Source organism: Rutilus rutilus (assembly GCF_951802725.1).
Source record: "Rutilus rutilus genome assembly, chromosome: 11".
Lineage (NCBI taxonomy): Eukaryota > Metazoa > Chordata > Actinopteri > Cypriniformes > Leuciscidae > Rutilus > Rutilus rutilus.
Genome location: NC_140216.1, coordinates 27,178,870 through 27,193,701, shown reverse-complemented (window position 1 = coordinate 27,193,701; position 14,832 = coordinate 27,178,870). Strand labels below are relative to the sequence as shown.

The following is a 14,832-nucleotide window of genomic DNA, read 5'->3' as shown; positions in this document are numbered from 1 at the left end:
GACAGTGACCGTGTGCTGACCAACACTTGTTAATCATCCGTTAAATCTCCCTGTTATAAACGTTCTCTGCCGTTCGGCTATGTAAATACCTGAGAGACTAAATGACCAAATATTTTCCACGGCACTGTTTTCAAACAAACAGACTTGCATAAACACGTGCTCGTGAAATACAATATTTTCTCTTCAGTTGAATAATTTGATTAAATCCCAAATCCAGACTCAAATTGTACTGAACAGCTCATTAACGTACAGACATCTGTTTGGGACGTACCTTATAATGTCATAATGCAAAGCCAGTCAGATGTTAGTAAATTCAACCATCTGTTTCACACAAGATACAATGATGATGCCAGATGCTAGAAACTGAGGAGGACATTCCAGGTCGAACAATATGATTGAACAACATCAAAGAGTTGAGGATTTATATAGTTCCAAATTCTTGATTGATTCAGTGCAATATCACTCATATGCAGTAAATCCTTAAGACCTTTGAAGATCTACCTTGAGACCTTACAAAGGATCATGTGGAAAAATTACAAACAGACATATGACCTGCTACACACACACACACACACACACACACACATTCACATGTCCAACCATTGAAGAAGACATTAAAAGAATAAACATCTGATATCAGAGTCAAATGTTTGTTTTTGTTTATTATTGTTGTGTTCCTCTTTTGTAAGTTACATTGGAAGGCATCTGCTAAAAAAAAAATTATGTTATTACTTTAATAATAGTTTTGTTAATTAACCAAAAAAAAAAAAAAAAAATCCCCAACTTGTTTTCTTTAAATGGTGAAACAAAAGGTGAACTTGACACAGTTCCTTTTTACAGTGTATTATATCATGGGAGAAACAGGGATGATGTCATATGAGACTTGTGGGTGCATGCCCTCTGCTGCATTGTCTCTGTGTGTGAATGATTCATACTCAAAGACGTAGGAGTCAGCTAAGGCTGAGGCTTGATGTGACATCATTACCACTTCCTGTTTTGTGGCGTTGCTGAGGAAACAGCTACTAGCATTCTGAGTTACAGCAGGCTAAATGAATCACGCTCTCTCTTTCTCGCCCTCCCACTTGTTCTGCCTTTTCCTTGCACTCTTTCCCTAACGGTAACCACGAAAGGACCACGCTGTTCTGAAACATCAGACACACCCCTCTAATCTGAATGAATCCACATTCTTTCGAATGAAAACATGACATCTGTAGTTTAACACAACATGGTTAGTCACTGTTAAACTGAAAACCTATACTTTATTAAATGTAAAAACTGTTTTCATTATCAGGCTAATGTCATCATATAAAGCATCTCTGACAGATGGGGTCACACTTTGTGGCTTTACATTTTTTGTTTGTGAAGCCTTAAGTTCTGCCATTTGGACTAGCATAAGTCAGAACCATTCTGTCTTAAATTATTCCCTTTAAAAAACACAATGGGCCTTGATTCTGCAAAGTGAACTCGAAATCCGCAGAAATCCACAGATAACGTCTCACTGACCAAATTTACTTTTCATTTGAACAGTCCAAAAAATTGTGTGCATTTTACTTAAAGCTGTCAGCGATCAAAATAAGTTTAGACTGTCTTAAATGACAAATGACAATAAACTGTCACATGATCAGAGCTGTTTAATTTTTGTTTTCCCCTCTAAAAGTTGATATCAGTGTCAAAGTTCTAAAGCATGTCTTCCCAGACAGCATGATCCGGCCCACATCCGGTACGAGTAGAATCAAACATGTACTGGATGTGGGCCGGATCTGGGCCGACACTATGTTACTGTCTGGGTTGACACAGATACAACCATATTTTGTATAGGCTAAAGCTGTTATTAATTTATTAATAAAAAGAGCCCAATTTTGAATTAATAACGATTAATTCACAACAATATCTCAAATCTAATTGCTACATTAACAGGCAACAAAATAAAATGAAAAAGAAATTTAAAGAAATATTAGGCTAACCAATGTTACTGATATAGGCTATAACAAAAAAATATGTTATTTTATGATTTGTAACTTTATGTTGGGTCTTTTTTTTTATTTGTTCTTTTTTTTTTTTTTTTTTTTGTATGACTATGACTAGAGTTTTCCACCGATTAAAAAAAAGGCAAGCAGTTTATTTCATTGACCATCCAAAAACCAAACAACAACTGTCTGGAAATAAATTGGAATTAAAAGAGTTAAGCCAAGAGCTAACACGCTCATACATGCCCTTTCTCTCTCTCCTCTCTATCATTCGCTCATCGGGACCGTCCCGCGCACAGCTCCAGACAGCTGTTGGCGCAGCACGCACCGAGCGAAGCGCCTCCCATTTCCCTTTTTTCTCTCAACGCGCCAATGTCCGCATCGGACGCCCGCTACATCCTACGGTGGGCGGGTGCGCGCGGTCTGAAAACCCCTCCTCTTTTTAAAAAGCGGACCGCAATGATTTAGAAGTTCAGGAATCCCACGTGACGTCACCGTGAGGTGATGTAATGCTTCTGTAAATAGATCATATTGTAATCGCGTTTCACTTCAGCGTGCTTCGTCTGAGCGCGAGGAGCGTTGCTAGTCTCAGTCTGCGTGCGTTTAGGTAAGTTAGTATTACTGTTTTACACTCGCTTGTGAATATGATTCCACAGTTCCGAACACAATTGGAGCGCGTTTCTTGTACAGTGCTGTTGGTATTTTTTGTTTGTTACTGTTGTTGTTGTTTTACTATCAAGTTAGTGTCTGTCAAAGTGCCGGTTTCATTGAGTTGTTCGTAAACTGTGTGAATGTCTATTTGAGGGGGTGTGACACCACCAAAAACGGATTAAAAACGAGTATTAGAATAAAAAGGGTTTGACTATCCGAGAAAGGGTGTCTTTGTAAATCTTTAGTAGTCTAAAGATTGTCAACAAACTTGTCAACAAATACGTTTTAGGGTTATGGCTGTTTGACAGTTAACTGTTCAAAGTCTGTTTGAATTTTAAATATATTTAAATGTTTGATCGGACACGTGCGCATGGTTTGAGGGAGTAGTAGGCTAAGCCTTAGCATTTACTTTGGGTTAATCAAATTATTATTAGGCTATTATAATTATTAGCTATAATTTTTTTTTTTTTTTTTTTAATATGACACCTGCCGACACGTAGCCTATAGCCTACTCCAAAGTGATTCAGACAACTTCACGATGTTTTCACCGCTAAAATGTTACATTATTGCCCCTGGTTAGAATGTCTGATCTCAGTTGTTTGGGTTTGTAAAATTCTTGACACCGCGTGAGTCCTCCGGTTTCGACATTACGTCATTCTGCAGGCCGGTTAGACGCTTTAGCACCGTACCCGTCTTGCCAATTCAAACTCTGGCCCGGTTGAACTAAATGATGATGTCATGACTAGAGGAATGCTCACGTTATGAGGGATTGGGCAAGCGGGTGTTTTTTTATATATATTTATATATGGCGCGATTATGATGTAAGACGTATTACATACGCAGAACCCATAAAGAAAAGAACTCAAACTCAAACAAGGAAATGTGAGCAAAATATAGAGAACTGAGAGAAATGTAAATAGCTCGTGCGTTTTAAAAACTACATTCCACTAATTAGGTGTCATCTTTCTGTATATATGATCTGTCTGTCGTTTATTAGCATGAAAGTATGCTGATAGATAGATAGATAGTGTCGTTTTTATTTGCCTGTCTGTCTGTTTATTTGTCATGAGCATTTTATAATGTCATCTCCCATGTGTGCATGTGTTTGTATGTCTGTGTACATGTGTGTGTGTATATGTACATTTAGGTTTTTTTAGATCACAGTGATGAATATTGATCAGGACAGGCCATATGTGTGCACTGCTCCTGGATGCTCGCAGGTAAGTGACAAATGTCCAGTTTGCTGGTGGTTGTCTTGTCGTCTAGACTCTAGACGATATGACATCTAGACAAGAGCCACAACAACAATGTGTTTTATGTATGCTGTTGTAAATTTGAGCCATCACTTGGAGTGCAGTAAATTGAAGAATTGCAATTCATATCAGAAAACACATGTGCATCTTTTATGTAATATATTTCATGTAAAACAGCGGCTGTGCTTTTTCAGTATTGTCACGGCCTACCATGTTTCTTGTTCTCATAGCGCTTTCAAAGAGAAGATCACCTAATAATTCACAGACACAAACATGAGATGACCCTTAAATTCCCTTCTATTAAGTGTGACAATATGCTTTCAGGTAAGGGTGGGTACGCAATTATTCACACAAAAACACACGTTTTATCATCAACAAGTATTGATATTTTCTATGCAACCAGTATCAATCTACAGATCGAGGTCAGTAATATAATAGCATGTGAAAAGTGAATGTGTGTGTGAGTGTAATGATAGGTCATGCTCTCCATCTCCTTTAATTTAGGATTTAGACAGTGTCTGTTACCCTGGAAACCCAATGTCTGATATATAAACATCAGCCCGACCCTTGACCTCCGGGGTCTGTGAGCCATCATTGCAGCGACAGAAACATTTACATAAAAAACAAAAGAAGAACTTTACCTTCTGACCCCTTTCATAGTAGTCTAGAAAAAGCAGTTTCGTTTAGACTACCTCTAAATTACCAAAACAACACGAGCAAAATCAGGCTCATGTTTATGACATAGGGTTAATTTTTAACATTTTCCCAGCATGCCAGAAGATTACTTTAGACAAGTTCTGCTCTTGACATTGAGTAGAGGGCTAGATTCTTTACATTTGTTTAGAAAGCCTGAAGGTTACTTGATATTGATCTACTGATCTAAAGTTTTCACTCTATGACCTTGAGAAATCTTCAATGCCTCCTCAGTTTACATGTATTTAGTACACACGCACACGCACACACACACACACACACAGATTTTCCCAGCACTTTAATTTTCATTAACACAATTTCCAAATATGCATAGACATTAATTCATATATTATTTATAATTATATATAGTATATGATAAAATATATAAAACAAAACAATGAATTGAATTAATGCTACACTGATTGCACTGTATCATCTTATTTATCATGTATTATTCTCTTTTCTTATTACTTCTTATTTCCTTTTTAAAACAAGTTTGAATCCATTTTTATTTTTATAGTTATTTTTATTGTTTGTGCATCTATCTGTTATGATTATTTTTTGATTTGTTTTATTATTATTAAGCAATTCTTATGTAAAGCATTTCGAATTACCATTGTGAATGTGCTGTACCATAGTAACTTGCCTTGCCTTAATTAATAAAAATCTCATTGTTCAATTGGGTTGTTACTTCCTTTATATATTGCCAGTAGCATTTTATAAGAATACATGATAAACATGTATTCTTTGTTCATCTATAGATCAGACTCCAACTCCGACCCGTTTCTTACGGGACTGTGAGGAAGTGGGCCTCTTTACTGACCTGGAGCTTAACCAGTCACAGGCGGAGGAGGAGACAAAACCGGTGAGAGGAAAAAGCTTACACAAATGTGCGAGTAAATAAATGTTTGCATAAAAGTCCATGCTGTATGAAGTAGTATTAAATAGTAAAACAAAAAGTAAGCAAACATTTAACAAAAATGTAAATTCCGCACTTGCTTGTGTGTATGTGTGCATGTGGACGGTAGCGTGAAAAACAAAACCAAGCAATCAGATCAGATTATCAGATGATCATATTAAGAGTATTAAATATCAAACAGTTCTCATACACACACAGATGGAGAGGTCAATAGAGGGGCAGAGGAAAGAGAAATTAGATCAATTATCATTTATAAATATATTTTTAAAGTATTATATGTATAGAATATTTAGCATATAAATGTTTTCTAAATTCTACAAATATTCTTGCTTATAGAACTTTTCTGCTCAGGTGTCAGGTCAGAACCAGCCTCACACTGAGACACAACCTCAGCAGGGTCAACATCATCAGTTTCGGCCTCAGCAACAGCAGCAGTGTGCTCTGGCCCATCTGAACCAGAACCAGAACCAGCTCCACACACACAGCTCACAGACTCAGTCTCAATGCACTGCCACATTCTCCACTTCAAATAAACAGTGAGTATAGCATGCATTTATTAAAGGCAGGACCGGTTCTTGACTATAGAACGGTGAGCTGGCAGATATCCTGGATGGGCAATTGGTTTTTATTTATTTGAATTAAGATATATAGATATTTTAAAACATTGGTGCTTTGTCTGCAGCTCTGCATGTAGATATCTTATTTTCACTGTAAATAAAACAGTATTTACTTTTAAACCATCCAATGACACTGAAAATAAATGTGACAGTAGCCTACTGTTGCTATAGTAAACCAATAGTTAATAGATAAATATTATCTATTGACAGATTGTCACGTGTGACTGTGGTGAATAAAACGCATGACGATAGAAATAATACAACAACCTTTAATAAAACACTCAGGAATTACAGGAGAACTCAGGAGAATAAAGCGAACACAACCACTTAATATTGACGAGAACAGACAAAGGAAACAGAATGACTAATCAATGAGTAACCAAGGAGATTAACGAGAACTCAGACAGGCAGATTGAAAACAGGACACAAAAGTGACATTACACCCCCCTTCTGGAAAGGCACGTCCTCGTGCCTTACAAGGTCCAACTAAGGAAGGAGGGCAGGGTTCTGGAGGAGGACGTGGAAGAGGACGGGAACAAACACAGTCAGGGACAAACAACACAGTCCATGGGGAAGTGGAGGGAGGGAGTAGCCAGAGGGGAACCAGGAGCATGAGTGGTAATGTAAAGCCCAGAGTCCAGCCAGGAAGGAGGACCACTGCAGTGTCAACGGAGGGAGGAAATATGGTCGAGAAGCCCTCACCGACATCATAGGGACAAGCGATGGAGATGGAGCCGATGGTGGTGGAGCCCTGAACGCAGATGGGACCCTGTGACACCGCTGGACCTGGCGGCTGCGACGGAGCCACAGCGACGACCGTTCGAGGAGGAACCTTGGTACCAGAGGAGCAACTGAGGACCTGAGGTGGAGCCAGAGGGAGGACAGAGGACAGCTTGCAAGTCCGTGGTGCAGGCGAGGTGATGTCTGACCGAGGTGGAGCCGGAGGATCGAGGGAGCCAGCTGTAGCTGTAAGGCCGATGCTCCAAGATGGAGCTGAGGGAAGGAGGAGCCAAGGTGGTGGAGTCTGGACGTCTGACCGAGGTGGAGCTGGAGGATCTAGGGAGCCCGGTGAAACCGTAAGAGAGATGGTCCCAGGTGGAGCTGAGGGAGGGAAGAGCCAAGACGGCCAAGGTGGAGTATTGGGATCAGTGGCTGGAGGCGGAGCCAGGGGACACCTTCTTTTAGGAGGAGCTGGATGCCGGCAGGCCTGAGGTGGATCCACGCCACAGAGGGGAAGCAGAGGAGGAGGAGCCGAGGAACGACGGGAGACAGCAGAGACTGGGCAGAGGAACTGGCTGAAGCTTGAAGAGGAAGTGTGAGAAGGAGGCTCGGTGGGAACTCTGGAGATGCAGGAGAATTTGTGCTGGGCAGAACAAACGGGGGTGCAGGACAGGAGACTCTGAACTAGGTGGAACCAGCTTTAACACAGGAGGTTTCTTACTAAATATGACTATCGGGGTTGGTAGATCAAGGTAAAATTCCATTTCTAGTTTATCATAAAAATTAACTGCAGAAGTCAGCAGCATCTCCCCCTCAGCGGTGGTAGTATGGGCGGGGTCTTCTTCCATTCCCTCGAACTCCAGCAATGCAATGTTGCCGGCTCACACCCCTGTTCAGACACCTCTGGAGGCTCACGCTCTGCGGCAATGTTTGGCTCATACCATTTTCTTAGCGCTGGCTCATGCATCGTGGTGGCCTCAGTCTCTCCATCTGCGGGAGGCTCGGGTGTCGTATCCATGTGGCAGTATTATTGCTGGCTGGGTTCTGGATCTGTGGGAGTGGGGCTGAGATCCTCTGCTGGGCAGTGTTGTGGGCCGCTCTACTGTTTTATAGTACCCACTCCACAAACTCAGAGAAATTCCCCCAAGCGCCTACACCGGGCAGGCATGCCTTCGTTTCCGTGTTCAGGCTGGTCAGGTAGAAAGTGCAAAGCGATTGGTCTGGGAAGTTTGTGAGGCATGCCAGTATTTGAAATTTCCAGGTGTGGGCCTCAAGGGTCTGCTGCTCCTGGTCCAGGCACTGCAGTTGGACTGCCAATAAGTCTTTTAATCGGTCCGTTCTTCTGTGATGTGTGAACGATGGACGACGATAGAAATACTACATCAACAGTCTTTAATATAACACTCAAGAATTATAGGAGAACTCAGGAGAATAAAGCAAACACAACCACTCAAAATTGACAAGAACAGACAAAGGAAGAAGATAAAAACTTATGGTACGTTTACACAACAACGATATGCTTAAAACTGAGAAGTTTTTCCTTTGAGTTTTCCACGTACAGACGACACCATTGTCAAAACGGTGTCGCGTAAACAGCCCCTCAAGGTATAAATACAAGAGGCAGACAAAGGGAACTAATAATGACCAGCTGAACAGAATGACTAATCAATAAGGAGATTAACGAGAACTCAGACAGGCAGGTAACAGAATGAAAACAGGACACAAACATGACATATATAAACCACACCCTCTTACTTCAGTGTTGTTGTTAACATTCTGGTTAAGCAGACGGTTTGCTTTACAAGTAAATATGAAGATGCATATTAAGATACATTTTAAACCCATAATTTGCACCTTGATAACAGGCAAATATCTCGTGACACTCGTGAGATTGTCAGCCTCTGTTTTTCCACAACAGACTGAAGCCACCTTGTGTATAATGCAGCTTTGCTTTCATCTAAAAAAGGAAAAATACAGCAATTTCCTGGTTATATTATTTGTTGGGGCAGTCTTCCGCCCATCCTCAAACTTCTCAGCACGCAGCTTGCCTCAGATTGCTTGTAATCAATGCACAAATCATAAAAAAAGATCAACGCTATATTTGCCTAACATCTGATTGGGTGGCAAGACAGATGTTTGGGTGGGCTCAGCCCACCCCTGCCCATGCCTAGATCTAGCCCCATATTAATATTTTAATAGCCCCTATTAAAGGAAAAAATGCTTTTACACAGACTTTGGGGGTACAGAATATATTCATGGTACAAAGTAAGTCAAAAAGTAAGTCATTTAATGCAACACAGCATCATACATTTAATTTTATGGGACTTTTGGGAATTTTTTTAATGTAGCATTGCATCTTTAGAATTTGCCAGCTTGTCTTTGTAAAGATGTTAAAAATACTGCAAATTAATGTTTAACCTTTAAATTATTATATACTTTTTACTTATACTTTTTCACATAATGGGACATATGTCCCCCACAAATAGCAGCCCTGTGTTAACTTTCTGAAAATTTCTAAACTGCTTTAAACTGACCCCATGAGTAAATACATTATTGTTTGTCTGTACTTTTAGTCTTTTTTTCCATTACTTATCTGAATCCCTCTAACTTATTTCAGATCTGCACCCAGCTGTCTGCACAGCACCCAGGCAAACACCATGCCTGGGACATTAGCCATGAATGTAAGTAAATCTGAGAGCATTTCAAAGCCACCTGCACAGTAAAATAATGATCGAAAGCAAGAGCTCATTTTCTTTTTACGTCAGCGCATTCATTTCATATATTTTTAAAATAACAGATGGAGGCGCAGTTGTCAATGAACTCCAGTATGATTGGCATACCAGGCCCCGCCCACTCTGGCTCATGCTCCTCCCTTCAGGTACAGCCCCATACTAATGATTTGGCTCCATGGTTACAGGATTATGATGTCTCTATAGAAACATTACAAGTCAGACAGGGCTTATAATGCCGCAGTGCTTTGTAACTAATGTAGACATCTTGATTGTGTTATCTAATTCAGACATATGCACTGTTGCGGTCTTGCCTGTTAAAAAGCTGCATTCACGCATGCACACACACACACTCACTAACACATGCAGGAGAGTCTCATGCGCTGATTCTCTTCAGAACGTGGAGGAGATTAAATTTCAAAGGCTTCGGGTTGACCTGGTTATTATCTGACTTTTCAAAGCCGTCTTTGTAGATTCTCTGTGTTCTGAAAAACTTAAAGTGCCAAGCAATCTTACCATCGCAAACAATCACTATTCGCAGGAAACCTTAGATGTAGAAATTAAAAACACATGGTTGCCTGCAAAAGTTGGTCAAACAAATCTGGCTTTAGGCTTTTCCCTTTTTAAATAGCAATTATACACAGTGTTACATGACATTGATGTTGACGGTGACCCCATGAGCCTTTCTGACCCATCTTTCCCCGTCTCTAATCCTTCAGAGGTCAAAGGTCATACCAGCTCACAGCCAGCCTGCAGTTTCCAATGGCAGTCAGAATCCTCTTTGCCACATGATGGAGATGATGTCGTCACAACAGCACCCACTGTCGCATTTACAATCCTCATCTCATCATCACGCATACCAGCAGCACTGCCACAGCCAATCACCGCAAAGACTTGCACATCAACGTCAAAGCCTAGACCAATCACATCACAGCCATGCTCACCACTCTCCACCCACGCACTTGCATCCTGGCTCCTCCCACCAGACTGCCCCTCCCCTTTCACATCAGCCAATACCTACACAGGTCTAGATTTTTGCGCCAAACTCTGACTTTTACAGTTTGTATTAAACTATTGTGTTATTTAATCCAATGTTTGTGTTTTATAGATGTCCTCCACACCAAAACACACAGACTGCCCGCAGTCTCCTCCCCAGCCGACCGCGAGCAGACGCCGACGGACAGCAGGAGACGACCCGGATGAGCGCAGACAGAAGTTTCTGGAGAGAAACAGAGCTGCTGCTACGCGGTGCAGACAGAAGAGAAAAGTCTGGGTATCGTCGTTGGAGAGGAAGGCTGAGGAGCTTACACACACTAACTTACAGCTACAGGTACACATTCACGATTGGTTTACATATCTGCCTTGCAATATCAAATACAATTGACTGTGACACTTCATGATAGAGTCATGCGTTTGCTGCTTTGTTTTCATTTATTTTTTGTCTTCTCTTAGAATGAGGTGACATCACTCAGGACCGAAGTCACTCAACTGAAGCAAATTCTTCTTGCACATAAAGACTGTCCTGTCTCTGTGAGACAGAGAGAAACGCAGAGTGAGTATGACTCATTTTGTCATTCTCTCCTCCTTTCTTCTCTTTGGTTGAATCACATTAAAACCTGTGGAGAACATGTGTGCATCTCATATTTCACCCCAAAATAATAACAATAATAATAAATTATATATTGCTTAAAAAATTGTATCCTATTTTAGGACAACTATGTTTTTTGCAAAGAAAGATGTAAATTGAATGTAAAGAAAAAAGCAAATTGAAAATAAAAATAATAATTGAACTATAGTCATTTAAAATACCATATGAAAAAAAATAAAAATATGTAAAAATAAATAAATAAAAACCATATCACAATAATGAGAACATTTATAGAATTAAGAATAACAATAAGTAATAAGAAACAAATTTTCTTTAATTATAATTTTTAATTTAAATTTTATATATATATATCATTTTTAATAAAATATTTATTTAATTCGATATTCTTTCACTACCGTAAGATTTTTTTAAAGTAATTAATACTTTTATTCATCAAGGATGCATTAAATTGATCAAAAGCGACAGTGAAGAATTTTGTTAAAAAATAAAATAAAAAAAACAGTTACATAGTTTCCACAAAAATATTAAGCAGTTTTCAACAATGATAGAATATAGATGTTTCTGAAGGATCAGGTGACACTGAAGACTGGAGTAATGGCTTGACATAAATAAATTACAGGATTTTTAAATAAATAAAATTATATTAAATTAGAAAACAGTTATTTAAAGTGTTCATAATATTTCACAATATTACTGCTTTACTGTTTCCCATTAAAATGCAGCCTGGTGAGAGTAGAAGAATTTTTAGAATCTTACCAGCCCCACACCTTTGAATGGTAGTGTATTTATATTGTGTTTTATTACATATAATGTGTATATTATTTAATATATTTTGAAAATCCATCATTTTAATGAACTCCTTTGATATTCACGTTTAGGTGGAGTAAATAGCCCAACAGGAAGTCCCGTCCAGCAACATGCCATTCAACACAACAGCATCTCAACCTCAAGTTCGACTCTATCACACACTCACCTCACCACACACTCCCACCTAACTAACAACACACAACTATAACATGCTTCTACGTAGACACAGAATGATGAGAACACAAAATACAATTCATCTTCAGAGCCATATGGTCAGGGCACCTATAACCTAGTAAGTACCTTCAGTGCAAAAGCAAAACTGAACAGCAAAATTTTTAATCCAGAGTTATAAACTTGGATTCATGACTAAAAGGGAATGTATGCATCACTCTTTAAAGAATGGAATAATTCATCAAAGGTTTGTTTATATTTATGGCCCTTGTCATCTCAGGAAATTAGCTGAGGGTCAGATGGATGTTTCCAGTGGTTTTATTTTACCTCACTATGATTTACAGGTTTTCTCGATTGCTTAAACACATTTCTTGAAACTTTGCCTCATATTCTCAAAACAGTAAACACAAATCCATAACGTCTCACCCAATTCCCCAAACATCCTATTTTCAGGTCAAAATGACACTCAGAAACATTCACTCTTGCTGAAACCAAACTTTGCCCTCAGACATCACACACAAGCCCTCACAAACACACACACAACAACATAGACTTACACACTGGTGCAATAAATTCAAAACAACATAATCCCCTAACCCCCCCCCAACATTTTTTTTGTTTTATTCCTTAATGTACTGTACAGTACAATACACCAAAAAACAAAACAAAAACAACAGAAACTCTGCCCCAGCAACCCGTCTTTGGTCTGGGACAGGCCAGAGAATCTCGTCCACATCACAGGCTATATTGGCCTTAGCCAGGCAGCAGGGGTAAAATCCTCTTATGCCTGTTCCCCGCTGGCACGCATCAACTGAAATATTTGGCAGGCTTCTTCCATTTCATCGTCTCTGTGTCCTAGAAAAATAGAAGTACTGATTACTGTAACTGTAAGACATCCTTTTTACAAAATGGAAGCATTCAGAAAACTCTATCTGTATGTGAGGCAATTGGATGCATTTCTTTTTATTACAGTAGTGCAGGGCAACAGCTACAGTACATGTGTTGTAACAGCACAGTGTACTGCACTCAAAAGTTACAGTAGAGAGCAGTCTGAAGTACATCTACTGTACCTGTTTTTCTCCATGAAGGTTCTTATGATCGAGGCAACGGGAAAGCGACTCAAGTTTGGCTGTACTCGTTGCCCAGCCTCCCTCATAGTCATACCATGGACAAAGACATGGGCAACTAGAGCGGCACTGCTTGTCTCTTTGGCCTTGCCCTTCCTCATCCTCTTCCTTCACCTCTTCCTCCACTCCCTACTGCTCTTCCCCCTCCTCCACCTCCTACTTTTCCTCTTCCTTCACCTATTCCTTCACTCCCATCTCCTCCTCCTTTTCCTCTTCCTCCTCCTCCTCCTTATCCCTCCTCGATCTCTTCCTTCATGTCTTTCTGGATCCATTGTTCCAATAAACTGATTTGGGCCCTTTTATCTATCTATTGAAGGATCTGATTGATGTGTGTTCAGTTTTGACTCTTAGTGTTTCCACTTGGGTAATTGTGTGCTAACTGAGCTGAAGCTGTGCTGACTTGAGTGAACAATATTGAATGCTAGTGCTTTCTAAATGACAACATGGTGTAGGCAATGAGAAATGAAGGGATTTGCAGTGACAGTTCAACAAATCTGACTTATGTGTTAAAACAGGGGAATAGTGTTTGTAGTTTAGGGAAATGGGTGTGCTTTTTGATAAATGGCGTTATGGTTTTAAAATTTTAGTTCAAAATCCTGATTATAGTGTTTAAGCAATCGAGAAAAACTGTAATACAGTGCTGGAAAACAAACTGTCCACTCACTAAATTTAGTTTTATTATTATCAAACCTGTCTCTCGCCCTCTTTGTACCTCTATCTGTTTTCTTACACTCCTCCTCGTGCTTTTTTACAGCTGATCTTTCTCAGGGACGCTCATCTAGGTTACTCCTGGAGTATGTGTGCATATTTGTGTGTATGTGTGTTGTTTTTTGGCCACTTTCAGTGTAAATGCTTTGCTGGCTTCAGTGACAGCTGTGTGTGCTAAATCCTGAAACTAATGGCAAGGCTGTGTGAAATGCATTGAATCAGGGCAGTTGTAAATCTGTAATTGTAAATAGGAATCTCTAGTTTTATAAATTAATGATGATGCAGCTAAAGCTTTTGTTACATGTTTGTCTTCGCTGTAAATATTGTCAGTGGCCCCTTGGCAAATGATCAGGTATCACATTACCTAATACTGAGTGTGTCACATGTGAATTTTGGATTGACAGAACATGCAACATGCATTTTATATAGCCAAATTCAGAATCATGTATAGGAATGACGGTAAAGGACTCTTGTATTACTAATCGCACTCCTGGCACTAGGAATGTCTTACAGTATTCTCAATACGGCATAGCTACATCATTTCACACTAACTGGTTCACAGACAATCAAAATGTCAGACATTTCCTGGAAATGACATGCAAGCATGTGTGCTATCTCTTATAACAAATGCTTAGATAAAGCATTTATATGGCTATACATTCTGTGGAATATGGAATTATGAATCTGGAAGAAAAAAAAAGAATGTTTGTAAACACTGCAGGTTTAAACTTTTATGCATGTACAGTTTTTTTTTTAAATATGTATCTATTTTTGTACACATTTGTGGCCATGTTTAATTAAAGCACTTAATATCTGTATCCATATGTCTCTTTTTTCACGGTTCATCATAATAATTTCATA

The 14,832-nt window shown here is 39.4% G+C and overlaps 1 protein-coding gene across 3 annotated transcripts; it reads left to right on the top strand.

Moving 5' to 3' along the window:
• Positions 1–2,487: 2,487 nt before the first annotated feature.
• creb5a (cAMP responsive element binding protein 5a) lies at positions 2,488–14,782 on the top strand. Of its 3 annotated transcripts, none has more exons than XM_084422717.1 (11): positions 2,488–2,574; positions 3,766–3,838; positions 4,102–4,195; positions 5,326–5,429; positions 5,835–6,019; positions 9,438–9,501; positions 9,618–9,698; positions 10,269–10,574; positions 10,658–10,879; positions 11,002–11,101; positions 12,037–14,782. In XM_084422717.1, the coding sequence occupies exons 2-11, from the start codon at positions 3,785–3,787 to the stop codon at positions 12,171–12,173; spliced, it is 1,347 nt and encodes a 448-aa protein (XP_084278843.1). In that variant the 5' UTR covers positions 2,488–2,574; positions 3,766–3,784; the 3' UTR covers positions 12,174–14,782. The 3 variants fall into 3 exon arrangements, with proteins under 3 accessions (XP_084278843.1, XP_084278842.1, XP_084278844.1); XM_084422716.1 differs by having other exon boundaries at positions 5,820–6,019; XM_084422718.1 differs by lacking the exon at positions 12,037–14,782 and adding an exon at positions 11,881–12,011 and having other exon boundaries at positions 5,820–6,019.
• The last annotated feature ends 50 nt before the right edge of the window (positions 14,783–14,832 follow it).

What these genes read in the sequence shown, in the direction of transcription:
- creb5a (XM_084422716.1), top strand. Translation starts at nt 3,785, where the DNA reads ATGAATATTGATCAGGACAGGCCATATGTGTGCACTGCTCCTGGATGC. An exon ending in CTGGGACATTAGCCATGAAT is followed by an intron (nt 9,502 to 9,617) that starts GTAAGTAAATCT and finishes TTAAAATAACAG; the next exon opens with ATGGAGGCGCAGTTGTCAAT. An exon ending in ATCAGCCAATACCTACACAG is followed by an intron (nt 10,575 to 10,657) that starts GTCTAGATTTTT and finishes TGTGTTTTATAG; the next exon opens with ATGTCCTCCACACCAAAACA.